Below are 13,740 nucleotides of genomic sequence, written 5' to 3'. Positions count from 1 at the left end.
CGCCTCCAAATCCTCTTTGGCCCCCGTGTCTCCCTTTTCCGTCCCAAAACTCCGTCCCTTTTCCCTTTGCTCTCCCCGTGTCTTTATTCCCGATATTCCCGCCTCCCCATTAAATTCGTAATTTTCCCCATGAATTTAATTTTAAAAAAAATCCCTTTTTTCGTCCGATATTGCCCCGAAATCTCCATTTTTTGGGATCTCTTCGAGGATCCCCTTGTGAGAATCCCCTGGGATGGATTGAGGGGGGTGGCGCGGGGACCACGGGGAGGATTTTTTGGGGGGACAACCTGGAACCATCCAGGTGAGCAGGAGACACCTGGAGACGCTCTCCGGGAGTTCTGGAAGCTCCGGGGTGAAGCTGGAGACGTTCCAGGAGCACCTGGAGCCTTTTCCCGGTGTCCCGGAGCACCGGGAGGACCTTGGAGGACTCGTCTCCTCTCTGTGATCCCAGAGCGCCGCATGGCTGCCGCCGCTCCGCTCTTTCGTCTCGGTGGTTGCCGGAAGTGGCGGCAGCACGGGGCGCCGCCGTCCGGATGTGACGTCAGTGCGTAGCGGCAGCGGCCTGAGGCGGGAGCGGCGGTTGGAGCGGCCCGAGGGGACGGTGAGGGCGGGAGGGGGACAGAGGGGACACTGAGGGGACACTGAGGGGACAGAGGAGACACGGAGGGGACCTTGAGCGGCGGGGAGGGCACCCGAGGCGGCGGGAGGGGGGGAAATGGGAGGAGCGAGAAGGGCCCGAGGGGCGGGACGGGGCGGGAGAGTCTGTGAGGGGCGGGGGGCCCGAGATGTCCCCTCAGTGTCCCCTCAGTGTCCTCCTTAGTGTCCCCTCAGTCCCTGTCCCCGCTCTGTCCCCACGTCCCCTCAGGTCCTCGTCGTCCCCCGTGCCCACCGCCCCCAGCTCTGTCCGTGTCCCCAGAGTGTCCCCAAAGCCCCCCGGCTTTGTCCCTGTCCCCTCCCTCGCTGTCCCGGTGTCCCCAGCCTGTGCCCATGTCTCCATCCTGTGCCGACGTCGCTCACCGTGTCCCCCCATGTCCCCTCGCTCTGTCCCCGTGTCCCTTCACTGTCTCCTCGCTGTCCCCTCGCTGTCCCCTCAGTGTCCCCTCTGTCCCCAGGCGCCATGTCCTCGACGTCACAGAAGCACCGGGACTTTGTGGCGGAGCCGATGGGGGAGAAACCCGTGGGGACCTTGGCCGGGATCGGGGACGTGCTGGGCAGGAAACTGGAGGAGAAAGGGTTCGACAAGGTGGGCTTGGGGACATCGGGGACACCTGGGGACATCGGGGACACCTGGGGACACCTGGAACAGCTGGGGACATCGGGGTCACCTGGGGACATCGGGGACACCTGGGGACACTGAGGAAAGGCTTGGCCAAGAGGGGGGACATTGAGGACAGCTTGTGCAGGAGACCACCAGGACCAGGAGCCGTTGGGGACACTGAGGGACATGGGAGGGTGGCAGTGACCCTCGGCGGTGTCCCCAAGGCCCCGGTGACATCGCTGTCCCCACGGCAGGCGTACGTGGTGCTGGGGCAGTTCCTGGTGCTGCGCAAGGACGAGGAGCTGTTCCGGGAGTGGCTCAAGGAGACGTGCGGGGCTAACGCCAAACAGAGCCGGGACTGCTCGGGCTGCCTGCGCGAGTGGTGCGACGCCTTCCTCTGAGCCCCCCCTCCCCAAAAAACGGGCACCCCCGAACCCTTCCCTGCGCCCCGAAATCCTCCCCGCACCCCGAACTCCACCCCGGCACCTCAGAAATCCCCTCGAATTCCTGGCGAGTTCCAGCTGCCGGATGTTCCTGGGAGGGGTTGGGGGCACCCCAAAATCATCCCGGGGAGTTAAAAACTTCTCCAAGAGACCCCAGAACCATCTCTGTGGACCCCCAAACCTCCCCAGGGACCCCCCCAAAACCACCTCGGGGGATCCCCAAAGCCCCTCCAGAGACCCCAAAACCACTTTTGGTGGCGGGGTCTCCCTGTGGGACCCCCAAACCGGTGCTGCCACCCCCCAAAACACATCCCGGGGAAGGGGTGGGGGTGGTCCCACCCCTCCCTCATCCCCCCAAAACCACCTGGGGGGAGGTGAGGGAGGGTCCCCACCTCCCCCTCCCCCCAGAGCAGGGTGGGATTTTGGGGTGCCGCCCTCGCGGGGAGGTCTGTGCTCGTTTGGGGTGCGCCCCCCCTCCCTCTCTCCCTCCCTCCCTCGGCGCCATTAGTGTTATTTTGGGGTGTCCCCCTCCCCCTCACGGGGTCTGTGTTATTTTTGGGGGCGCCCCTCCGCGTTGGTTTCTAAACTGATTTTCTAAACAATAAAGGTTTTGCTGTGCTGTACCTGGAGGCGTGCTGGGATTTTGGGGGGGGGGCGCGGGGAAGGATTTGGGGGAAGAATTTAGGGGGTTTGGGGGTGGGAGGGTTTAGGGGTACCCCGGGATGGATTTGAGGGATTTGGGGGGAGGTTTTATGGGACCCGGGGAAAGATTTGGGGGGGCGGATTTAGGGGGTTCGGGGAAAGATTTCGGGGAAGGATTTAGGGGACCCGGGGTAAGATTTGGGGGATTTATGGGATCTGGGGAAAGATTTGGGGGGAGGATTTAGGGGACCCAGGGAAGGATTTGGGGCTGGGTGGATTTAGGGGTACCCCGGGATGGATTTGAGGGATTTGGGGAGAGGTGGAAAGATTTGGGGGGGATCTGGGGGCAGAATTTGGCCTTTGGGGGGAGGATTTAGGGAACCCGGGGAAAGATTTGAGGGGTTTATGGGTGGGAGGATTTAGGTGACCCGGGGAAAGATTTGGGGGGAGGATTTAGGGAGTTCGGGGGGTGGGAGGATTTAGGGAACCCGGGGAAAGATTTGGGGGATTTGAGGGATTTATGGGACCCGGGGAAAGATTTGGGGGGAGGATTTAGGGAACCCGGGGAAGGATCTGGGGCGGAGGGGGGGGGGGGGGGCCTCAAGGTGGGCGGGATCCTCCAGAGCAGACAAGTTTAAACCTCCGAGCCGCCCGGAGCGGAGTCCTCCAGAGCAGACAAATCGCATCTCCCCAAAGCATCGAGCGCGGCCAGAGCGGCCCCGCGGACATTTCCGGTTCCCGGCCGGTGGCGGGAGGATTCGATCATGGCCGCGGCCGCCGCCGCCGCCTCCTCCCGGCGCCGCCGCCGCCGCCCCCGCGCCCACCCGAACCCGCTGTTCGCCCGCTGGCTCCGCGAGTGGCGGGACGAGGCGCAGGGCACCTGGGCCAGGGGCACCTATGAGAGGGTGGGTGTGTGGGGGGGGGGGGCAGGGTCCGCAGGTGTGGTTTGGGCTCCCCGGTTGGATTTCGGGGTCTCTGGGTGGGCGGTTTGGGGGCGTTCCCAAGTGGATTTTGGGGTCCCCGGGTGGATTTTAGGGCCCTCCCCCAGGTGTGTTTCAGGTGTATTTGGGGTTTTCCCAGGTGCGTTTTGGACCCCCAGATGTAGCTCAGGTGTATTTTGGCCCACCCAGGTGTGTCTCAGGTGTGTTTGGGATGTATTCGGGGTTCCCCAGGTGTGTCCCAGGTGTGTTTGGGGTGTATTTTAGGTTCCCCAGGTGTGTCTCAGGTGTGCTTGGGATGTATTTGGGGTTCCTCAGGTGTGTCCCAGGTGTGTTTGGGATGTAATTTGGCCCCCCAGGTGTGTCTCGGGTGTGCTTGGGATGTATTTGAGGTTCCCCAGGTGTGTCTCAGGTGTGTTTGGGATGTATTTGGGGTTTCCCAGGTGTGCCCCAGGTGTATCTCAGGTGTGTTTCAGGTGTATTTTGGCTCCTCAGGTATATTTGGGGTTCCCCAGGTGTATTTGAGGTTCCCCAGGTGTGTCCCAGGTGTGTTTGGGATGTATTCGGGGTTCCCCAGGTGTGTCCCAGGTGTGTTTGGGGTATATTTTGGCCCCCCAGGTGTGTCCCAGGTGTGTTTGGGATGTATTTGAGGTTCCCCAGGTGTGTCCCAGGTGTGTTTGAGATGTATTTGGGGGTCCTCAGGTGTGCCCCAGGTGTATCTCAGGTGTGTTTCAGGTGTATTTTGGATCCTCAGGTATATTTGGGGTTCCCCAGGTGTATTTGAGGTTCCCCAGGTGTATCTCAGGTGTGTTTCAGGTGTATTTTGGCTCCTCAGGTATATTTGGGGTTCCCCAGGTGTATTTTGGCCCCCCAGGTGTGTCCCAGGTGTGTTTGGGATGTATTTGGGGTTCCCCAGGTGTGTCCCAGGTGTGTTTGGGGTATATTTTGGCCCCCCAGGTGTGTCCCAGGTGTGTTTGGGGTGTATTCGGGGTTCCCCAGGTGTGTCCCAGGTGTGTTTGGGATGTATTTTGGCCCCCCAGGTGTGTCCCAGGTGTGTTTGGGATGTATTTTGGCCCCCCAGGTGTGTCCCAGGTGTGTTTGGGGTGTATTTTGGCCCCCCAGGTGTGTCCCAGGTGTGTTTGGGATGTATTCGGGGTTCCCCAGGTGTGTCCCAGGTGTGTCTCAGGTGCGTTTCCCCGCAGGCCCTGCGCTCCCTGTCTCTGTTCCCGCTCCCGCTCCGTTCCGGCCGCGCCGCCGCCATCTTGCAGCACTTTGGCCCCGCCCTCTGCGCCCGCCTGGACCAACGGCTGAGGCAGCACCGGCAGGGTGGGTGGGGAACAAATGGGCGTGGTTCGAGTGGGTGGGGCTTTGGTGTGGGCGTGGCTTGATGGAGGGCCCTCTTACTTCTCCACCAGTGCAGAACTGGAGTGTGGAGAAGAGGGCGTGGCCTCGAAAGGTGTGGCAGTGGTGGGCGTGGCTTTGGTGGGAGGTTCCTCTAGAATGGTTGGGGCTAAAATTGGGGTGGTGGGCGGGGCCTCGGGATAAGCAGCTGCAGATCTGATTTGCATACCGGTTTGCATATGATTTGCATACCACAGAGCAGGGCCTTCCTGCCACGCCCTCCCCAAAGAGGCGGTGCCTGGACCCTCCCCCAGCCCCACCCACGGTGAGTCCTACCCTCACCCCTCCCCCACCCAGGACACCCCCACTGTGGGGGGAGGGGCAGAAGAGGCCCCACCCCCAACCTCAGCCCCACCTCCTTTATCCAGCGCCGCCCCCGCCAGTACCGGCCCCTCCCCCGCTCCGCAGGCCACGCCCTCCTGCTGGTCCTGAGCCAGGTGAGGGGGAGGGGACACACCTGGAGGGGTGGGGGAGGGGTTCACATCCCTCCCCCTCCTCACCCAAAGCCCCGCCCCCAGAACCCCGAGCCCCTCCCAGAGGCGGAGCTTCTGCAGCAGGCCCAGCCCCTCTGTGACCACGCCCTGACCCCGGTGAGTGCCCCCGGTGCCCCTCTCCCCCCCGTCAGGTGTTGGGGGAGGGGCTGACCCCGTGTGTCCCCTCCCCCACAGGCGGCTCTGGGTCCCCTCCTGCGCCGGGGCCTCGTGCAGAGGAGCGGCCGCCCCCCCCGGTATGGCCGGGACCCCCCCGGGACCCCCAGACCCACCTGGGACACCCCCTGGGACCCCCAGACTCACCTGGGAACCCCCCGGGACCCCCAGACCCACCTGGGACACCCCGGGACCCCCAGACCCACCTGGGACCCCCTGGGACCCCCCAGACTCACCTGGGAACCCCCTGGGACCCCCCGGGACCCCCAGACCCACCTGGGACACCCCCTGGGACCCCCCCGGGACCCCCAGACCCACCTGGGACACCCCCTGGGGCCCCCCGGGACCCCCAGACTCACCTGGGAACCCCCTGGGACCCCCCGGGACCCCCAGACCCACCTGGGAACCCCCCAGACTCACCTGAGACCCCCATGGGATCCCCTGGGTCCCCCCCAGGACCCCCAGACTCACCTGGGAACGCCCTGGGACCCCCCAGAAGCCCTTGGGTGCCCCCCCAGGTACTCCTGGACCACCTGGGATTGCCCTGGGACCCCCCCCCCGAACCACCTGGGACTCCCAAGACCCCCAGAACCCCCTCAAGACCCCCCCCAAACCCCCTTGCGCCCCCCCCCGATGCCCCTGAGACCCCCCCCAGGACCCCCCCCCCATGTCACCCCTCCACCTGTGCAGGTACGCGCTGACCCCGCGAGGGCGGAGCCTCGCCGAGGCCGCGCCCCCCGGGCAGGTGTGCCCGCAGCGCCCCCTGGCGGAGCAGGATGTGAACTGCGCCCCCTCCCCCCCACTGTGAGTTCTGAAGGGGGGAGGGGACATTTGGGGGGGGGGGCGGGAAAGGGACATTTGGGGGTGGCCTTGGGGCCCGGGGACCCCCTGCAGGTGAATTTTGGGGTCCCCACAGGTGCGACCCCCCCCAGCAGGAGTTTGAGCTCAGGCCCGGCGAGTTCGACATCGTGCTGTGCGCTGACGTCACCGAGGCCAACGGGTGCCTGGCCCCCGTCCCTGTCACCCCCCCGTGTCCCCCCCGTGTCCCCCCCGTGTCCCCTGACGTGTCCCCTGACGTGTCCCCAGCCCCGGCGGGGGGCTCCCGGCCCTGCTCCGCTCTCGGGGGGTCCCGGTGCTGCTGCGGCGTCTCCACGTCGGCGACTTCCTGTGGGTGGCCCGCGAGAAGGACCCGCCCTCAGGTGGGCGTGGCTGAGGGTGGGTGGGGGGCGTGGGGTAGCCACGCCCCAATGGGTGGTGGGTGGGGCAATTTAATGGGTGTGGTCGTCGCTAGTGGGTGTGGTTATGTGTTGAGCATGCCTTCAGTGGGTGTGGTCATGTGCTGGCCACGCCCCCCTGAGCACCACAGACATGGGGTGGGTGTGTCTGGATGGGCGTGGTCAGGTCCAGCCCCCACCCATGGACATGGGGGTGGGGCCCATGCTGATGGGCGTGGGCAGGTGCGATGGGCGTGGCACTTTGGGTGGGGCCAGGGGGGTGACATCACCTGGGTGGGGTCAGATGTTGGCTCCACCCCCACTGGGTGGGTGTAGCCATGGCCAAGCCACACCCCAGTGGAGGCGGTAATCGGTGGGCGTGGCCAGGATTTGACCCCACCCCTTGATGCAAGGTATGGGTTGGACTGGGTGGGTGTGGCTCTATAAGGGCGTGGTCATGGGTGTGACCCCGCTGGCCCCGCCCCAGGCCGCGCCCCCCCGGGAGCTGCTGCTGGACGTGGTGGTGGAGCGGAAATCGGCGGCGGATTTGGGGAACAGCCTCAGGGACGGGCGGTACCGCGAGCAGAAGGTGGGGACGGGGAACTGGGAGGGACTGGGGGGCACTGGGAGGGACTGGGAGGGGACTGGGAGGGGACTGGGGAGCACTGGGAGCGGACTGGGAGGAACTGGGGGCACTGGGAGGGGACTGGGGGGCACTAGGAGGGGACTGGGAGGGGACTGGGGAGCACTGGGAGCGGACTGGGAGGAACTGGGAGCACTGGGATGAGGACTGGGAGGACTGGGACAGGTCTGGGAGGTGTCTGGGAAGAACTGGGAGGTACTGGGGGATACTGGGAGAAGTCTGAGAGGCGCTGGGAGGGGACTGGGAGCACTGGGATGAGGGTTGGGGGGGCACGGGGAAGGGTTTTGGGGGGCACTGGGGGGGTCTGTGAGGGGCTTGGGGAGTACTGGGAGGAGTCAGGGAGGGACTGGGGGGCACTGGGAGGGGACTGGGAACCGCTGGGAGGGCCAAGAGGGCAACTGGGATGGACTGGGAGGGATTGGGAGGGACTGGGGGGTGTCAGGGTCGAACTGGGGGGCACTGGGAGGGGCTGGGGGGGCTGTGGGTGTGACCGGGGGTCTCCGGTTGTCCCCCCTGTCCCCATGTCCCAGTTCCGCCTGCGCCGCTCCGGCCTGCGCTGCCCCGTTTACCTGCTGGAGGAGCCGGGGGAGGGGGAGCCCCTGCCCCTCCCCCTCCCCACCCTGCGCCAGGCGGCGGCCAACACACAGGTACCCCTCCCCCACCCCCCGGGACCCCTCCCCCACCCCCCGGGACCCCTCCCCCACACCCTGGGGCCCCGGGGGGGAAATTTTGGGGGTCCCGGGGATGTTTTAGGGGTCCTGGGGGTGTCTTGGGGGGCGTCCCAGGGGTGTTTTGGGGGAGACCTGTGTGTATTTGGGGGGTCCTGGGGGAATTTCGGGGTCCCGGGTGGAATTTGCAGGTCCCGGGGGTGTTTTGGGGGGGTCCCGGGGGTGTTTTGGGGGTCCCGGGAGTATTTTGGGAGGGTCCCGGAGGTTTTTTGGGAGTCCCGGGGGTGTTTTTGGGGGGTCTCGGGGGTGTTTTGGGGATCCTGGGTGGATTGGGGGGTCCCAGGGGTGTTTTGGGGGTCCCAGGGATCTTTTGGGGGGTTCCCGGGAGTGTTTTGGGGGTGCCGGGCGTGTTTTGAGAGTGTTTTTGGAGGTCCCGGGGTGTTTTGAGGGTCCTGATGGTGTTTTTGGGGTCCCGGGGGTGTTTCGGGGGGGTCCCAGGGATGTTTTGGGGGGTTCCCGGGGGTGTTTTTGGGGTCCCGGGGGTGTTTCGCGGGGTGTCCTGGGGGTGTTTTGGGGGGGTCCCGGCGGTGTTTTTGGGGTCCCGGGGGTGTTTTTTGGGGTCCCGGTGGTGTTTTTGGGGTCCCGGGGGTGTTTTGGGGGTCCCGGGGGTGTTTTTGGGGTCCCGGGAGTGTTTTTGGGGTCCCGGTGGTGTTTTTGGGGTCCCGGGGGTGTTTTGGGGGTCCCGGGGGTGTTTTTGGGGTCCCGGGAGTGTTTTTGGGGTCCCGGGGGTGTTTCGGGGGGGTCCCGGGCGTGTTTTGGGCTCTCAAACCCCCTGCCCAGGTGGTGGACGGCTTCCTGGTGACGCGCACGAGGGACCCCCAGGACTCGGCCGAGTATTTGGGGGTGCTGGGGGAGCAGCTGCGGAGGAGATTCGGGGTGAGGGGGGGGCACAAAGGGGGGGACGTGGGGGGGACACGGAGGGAAATTTGGGGGGGGACATAGAGGGCCTGGAGGGGGGAGGGGTCCTCACATGGCCGGGGGGTGGGGGGAGGACGGGGGGGGGTCACACCAAGGACCTGTGGGGACACAGGGACACGGTTTGGGGGGCGTTGGGGACATTCAGAACGTCACGGAGTGGTCCCTGACCCCTCCCTCCCCCCCCCCAAAATGTCTCCCCTCCCCCAGGAGCGGGTGCTGCGGGCCTGGGGGGGGGACGTGACCTCCCGGGGCCCCCCCGAACCCCCCGGGACCCCCCTGAGCCTGCTGCCCTTCCACAGGCTGCGTGAGGGGGGGGGCAAGAACCAGGTGGGGCCGGGGGGGAAGGGGGGGGGCCAAAATGGGGCTGGGGGGGGAGACCCTGAGGGGTCTGGGGGGGTTATGGGGGTCCGGGGGGGGTCCTGGGGGGTCGTGGGGGGGGTTAAGGGAGTCCTGGGGGGGTCCTGGGGGGGTTAAGGGGGTCCTGGGGGGGTTATGGGGGGGTTATGGGGGTCCGGGGGGGATCCTGGGGGAGTCCTGGGGGGGTTAAGGGGGTCCTGGGAGGGTTAAGGGGGTCGTGGGGGGGTCCTGGGGGGGTTAAGGGGGTCCTGGGGGGGGTTCTGGGGGTCCGGGGGGGCTCCTGGGGGGGTTCTGGGGGTCCGGGGGGGGTTAAGGGGCTCCTGGGGGGGTCCTGGGGAGGTCCTGGGGGGGGTTATGGGGGTCCGGGGGGAGTCCTGGGGGGGTCCTGGGGGGGTTTAGGGGGTCCTGGGGGCGTCCTGGAGGGGTTCTGGGGGTCCGGGGGGGATCCTGGGGGCGTCCTGGGGGGGTTCTGGGGGTCCGGGGGGGATCCTGGGGGCGTCCTGGGGGGGTTCTGGGGGTCCGGAGGGGCTCCTGGGAGGGTCCGGGGGGGTTACGGGGTTTTGGGGGGAGTCCTGGGGGGTCCTGGGGGGGTCCTGGGTGGGTCCTGGTGTCCCTAAAGGGCGTTGAGGGTTGGGGGGGGGTTTAAAAAGGAGCTGGGGGAGGGCAGTGGGGACCCCGGGGGGGTTTAAAGGGATCTGGGGGTCACCCCAGGGGGGTCTGAAGGGGGGAGGGGGGTCCCAAGGTGGGTTTTTTGGGGGGGGGGGCAAAGGGACTTGGGTGAGTTGGGTTGCTTGGGGGGGTTTGGGGTCCCCTGACCCCCCCCCCAGACCCAGAGGTCGGGGGTCATGTTCGGGGGGTTATTTTGGGGTCAGGAGGTGTTTTTGGGGGTCCCCTGAGCCCCCATTTCCCCCCCCCCCTCCCCCCCAGGCCCAGACCGTGGGCGCCGTGTTCGCCCGGCAGCTGCTGCAGCTGGGGGGGCTCAGTGGGGGCAGGGCCGGGGCCGTCCTGAGCCGCTTCCCCACCCCCGCCAGGTCTGGGGGGGTCCTGGGGGGGTCCTGGGGGGTTTTGGGGGGGTCTAGGTGGTGTTGAGGGGGTCCTGGGGGGTTTTGGGGGGTTTTGGGGGGGTCTAGGTGGTGTTGAGGGGGTCCTGGGGGGGGGTTGGGGGGTCCTGGGAGGTTTTGGGGGGTTTTGGGGGGGTCTAGGTGGTGTTGAGGGGGTTCTGGGGGGTCCTGGGGGGGTCTTGGGGGTTTTGGGGGGGTCTAGGTGGTGTTGAGGGGGTCCTGGGGAGGGTTTGGGGGGGTCTAGGGGGGGTTTGGGGGGGTCCTGAGGGGGGTTTGGGGACCCCCATGAGTTCCCAGGTGTCCCCAAAAGGGCCCCGTCCCGTGGGGAGGGGGAGGGGGAGGCACAAGGGTGGGGGAGGGGGGCGGTTCTCAGGGTGGGGGAGGGGGCCCGGAGGTTTTTTTTGGGGGGGTCCCCTGAGTTGTGTCCCCCCTCCCCCGCAGCCTCATGGCCGCCTTGGGACCCCCCCAGGACCCCCAAAAATGCCGGGAGCTGCTCAGTGCCCTGCGCTGCGGCCCCGCACAGAGGTGAGACCCCCCCAGACACCCCCCAAATCCTGGGGACCCCCCAAGATTCCAGGGATCCACCCCAAAATCCTGGGAATCCCCCCAAATCCTGGGAACCCCCCAAATTCCCACATCCCCCCAGTCCCCGTGTCCCCAAACCCCTGGGTCCCCTCCCCACCCCCCGATTTTGGGGTGTCCCCCCCGGGATTTTGGGGTGTCCCCCCCCCGATTTTGGGGTGTCCTCCTCCCGGATTTTGGGGTGTCCCCCCCGATTTTGGGGTGTCCCCCTCCCGGATTTTGGGGTGTCCCCCCCCCGATTTTGGGGTGTCCCCCCCGGGATTTTGGGGTGTCCCCCCCCCGATTTTGGGGTGTCCCCCTCCCGGGATTTTGGGGTGTCCCCCCCGGGATTTTGGGGTGTCCCCCTCCCGGATTTTGGGGTGTCCCCCCCGATTTTGGGGTGTCCCCCCCGGGATTTTGGGGTGTCCCCCTCCCGGATTTTGGGGTGTCCCCCCCGGGATTTTGGGGTGTCCCCCCCCCGATTTTGGGGTGTCCCCCCCGGGATTTTGGGGTGTCCCCCTCCCCGATTTTGGGGTGTCCCCCTCCCGGATTTTGGGGTGTCCCCCCCGGGATTTTGGTGTGTCCCCCCCCCGATTTTGGGGTGTCCCCCTCCCGGGATTTTGGGGTGTCCCCCCCCCGATTTTGGGGTGTCCCCCTCCCGGATTTTGGGGTGTCCCCCCCGATTTTGGGGTGTCCCCCCCGGGATTTTGGGGTGTCCCCCTCCCCGATTTTGGGGTGTCCTCCTCCCGGATTTTGGGGTGTCCCCCTCCCGGATTTTGGGGTGTCCCCCCCAATTTTGGGGTGTCCCCCCCGGGTTTTTGGGGGTCTCACCCCTCTCTGTCCTCCCCCCCCACAGGAACCTCGGCCCCTCCCTCAGCGGGGCCCTGGTGCGGCTCTACGGGAGCGCGGGGCCGCTGGCCTGAGGGACACCCCTGTCACCTCCTGTCACCCCATTGTCACCTCGTTGTCACCTCGTTGTCACCTCCTGTCACCCCATTGTCCCCCTCTGTCACCGACTGTCACCCCCCAATAAAGCCCCTCCCCCACAACTGCAGCACCCGGAGTTTTATTCTGGGGGAGGGCGGGAGGGGGAAAGTGACACCGGTGACAGTGACACGGGAGGTGGACACCGCGGGGACAGGGCAGGTGACACCGCAGGGACAGGGGAGGTGACACCGGTGACAGTGGCACGGGGAGGTGACACCAGGGGGACAGGGGAGGTGACACCGGTGACAGTGGCATGGGGAGGGTGACACCACGGGGAGAGGGGAGGTGACACTGGGAGGGGGAGGTGACACCGGTGACAGTGACACGGGGAGGTGACACCGCGGGGCAGGGGAGGTGACACCGGTGACAATGACACGGGGAGGGTGACACCAGGAATGGGAGGTGACACCGGTGACAGTGGCACGGGGAGGTGACAACCGCGGGGACAGGGGAGGTGACACCGGGTGACAGTGACACAGGAAGGTGACACCGCGGGGAGAGGGGAGGTGACACTGGGAGGGGGAGGTGACACCGCTGACAGTGACACCACAAGCAGGAGGTGACACCAGTGACAGGGTGAGGGGGTGACAGGGCAGGGTGAGGGTGATGGGGTGGTGACACCAGCGACAGAGGTGGCAGTGGTGGCTGTGGGTGACACAGCCTGGGGTGACACAGGTGACAAGGGACACCTGGAAGGGGACAGTGACACCAGAGATGGCAACACCCGGGACGGGGAGGGCAGGACCGGGGTCAACTTGGGGTCCCCAAAAAGGGGGTGGGGTCACCTGGGGTCACCCTGAGGTCCCCTAAGTGAGGTGGGGGGGAGGGCGGGGCTGGCCTGGGACCCCAGAAAAGTGACGGGAGGGTCCCCAAAAAAGGGGGGTGGGGTCACCCGAACGTCCCGGGCCGGGGGTGGGGCCGGGTTTGGGATTTGGGGGGAGGAGCACGGAGGGGGGGGAGGGGCCACCCTTGGGAATTTTTTTTGGGGGGGGGGGGTGGGGCCGGGATTGGGATTTGAAATTTGGGATTCGCCGGGGTGGGGACGGGGTGGGGACGGATTTGAGGTTTGGAGGGGGGGATGGGGCCGCGTTTGGGATTTGGGGGGGGCGGATCCGGCTGTGCCCCCCCCGCCCGCCCTCCCCCATCCCGCGCAGGAGGAGGAGGAGGAGGAGGAGGAGGAGGAAGGAGGTGACAGCGCGATGCTGGTGGCGCTGGTGGCGCTGGTGGCCGTGGCGGCGGCGCGGGGGGGGGGGGGACTCGGGGGTCCCGCCGCCGACCCCCCCGTGCCCGCTGGGTTTCGGGCCGGTGGCGGCGGGCGGCTGCGGGGACAGGGACGAATGTCGCACGGCCGCCGTGTGCCACCACATGTGCCTCAACCACCACGGCGGCTTCGCTTGTCACTGTCACCGCGGCTTCGTCCTGCAGCCCGACGGGGTCACCTGCCGCCGCCGCCGCCGCCCCGCGCCCCGGGGACAGCCCGCGACCCCTCCCCAGGGCCTCGGGGGACACCGGGGACAGCCCACGACCCCTCCCCAGGGCCTCGGGGGACACCGGGGACAGCCCGCGACCCCTCCCCAGGGCCTCGGGGGACACCGGGAGCTGCCCGAGGGGACCCGGCGCGGATGGAGAACCCGGGACCGGCGGCGGGAAGGGACCGGAGGAAGGGAAGCCTCGCCCCGGGATTCGGTACCGGAACGGCCCCGGGACTTGCAGGAGGCTTCGCACCGGGATTTGGACCGGGATTTGGACCGGGATCCGCATCCAGGCTCGCACTGGGATCCTCAGCAGGAGTTGGCTCCGGGAAGGCACCGGGAGCCGCGGCTGGGGCGGTACCGGGGCTGGCACGGGGATTGGAACCGAGACTGGGACCGGGAGTCGGACCGCGATCCCCACCGGGATCTGGATCTGGACCGGGATCTGGACCGGGATCTGGACCGGGATT

At 67.1% G+C, this 13,740-nt stretch overlaps 2 protein-coding genes across 2 annotated transcripts; both read left to right on the top strand.

The window, feature by feature from the left end:
* The first annotated feature begins 508 nt into the window (after positions 1-508).
* BANF1 (BAF nuclear assembly factor 1) lies at positions 509-2,324 on the top strand. The gene is made up of 3 exons (XM_066208897.1): positions 509-601; positions 1,113-1,243; positions 1,513-2,324. Exons 2-3 carry the CDS (start codon positions 1,118-1,120, stop codon positions 1,657-1,659), a joined length of 273 nt encoding a protein of 90 aa, XP_066064994.1. The 5' UTR covers positions 509-601; positions 1,113-1,117; the 3' UTR covers positions 1,660-2,324.
* A 764-nt stretch (positions 2,325-3,088) lies between these two features.
* On the top strand, positions 3,089-11,959 carry MUS81 (MUS81 structure-specific endonuclease subunit). The gene is made up of 16 exons (XM_066208898.1): positions 3,089-3,248; positions 4,484-4,607; positions 4,880-4,947; positions 5,051-5,119; positions 5,201-5,272; positions 5,351-5,409; positions 6,020-6,133; positions 6,246-6,329; positions 6,416-6,528; positions 6,957-7,132; positions 7,717-7,833; positions 8,695-8,790; positions 9,040-9,159; positions 10,117-10,220; positions 10,692-10,775; positions 11,668-11,959. The coding sequence occupies exons 1-16, from the start codon at positions 3,108-3,110 to the stop codon at positions 11,732-11,734; spliced, it is 1,608 nt and encodes a 535-aa protein (XP_066064995.1). The 5' UTR covers positions 3,089-3,107; the 3' UTR covers positions 11,735-11,959.
* Positions 11,960-13,740: the final 1,781 nt, after the last annotated feature.

This window comes from Chamaea fasciata, unplaced genomic scaffold (assembly GCF_029207755.1).
Source record: "Chamaea fasciata isolate MVZ Bird 193981 ecotype frontalis unplaced genomic scaffold, bChaFas1.0.hap1 SCAF_510, whole genome shotgun sequence".
Lineage (NCBI taxonomy): Eukaryota > Metazoa > Chordata > Aves > Passeriformes > Sylviidae > Chamaea > Chamaea fasciata.
The sequence above is the reverse complement of the archived record's forward strand: the minus strand, read 5'-3'. Positions and strand labels throughout refer to the sequence as shown.

Bases quoted from the DNA above. Each gene is read 5' to 3' on its own strand.
- MUS81 (XM_066208898.1), top strand. From the start codon at position 3,108: ATGGCCGCGGCCGCCGCCGCCGCCTCCTCCCGGCGCCGCCGCCGCCGC. The intron at 3,249-4,483 runs GTGGGTGTGTGG...GTTTCCCCGCAG, and splicing joins CCAGGGGCACCTATGAGAGG to GCCCTGCGCTCCCTGTCTCT. The intron at 7,133-7,716 runs GTGGGGACGGGG...CCCATGTCCCAG, and splicing joins GGCGGTACCGCGAGCAGAAG to TTCCGCCTGCGCCGCTCCGG.
- BANF1 (XM_066208897.1), top strand. From the start codon at position 1,118: ATGTCCTCGACGTCACAGAAGCACCGGGACTTTGTGGCGGAGCCGATG. The intron at 1,244-1,512 runs GTGGGCTTGGGG...TCCCCACGGCAG, and splicing joins AGGAGAAAGGGTTCGACAAG to GCGTACGTGGTGCTGGGGCA.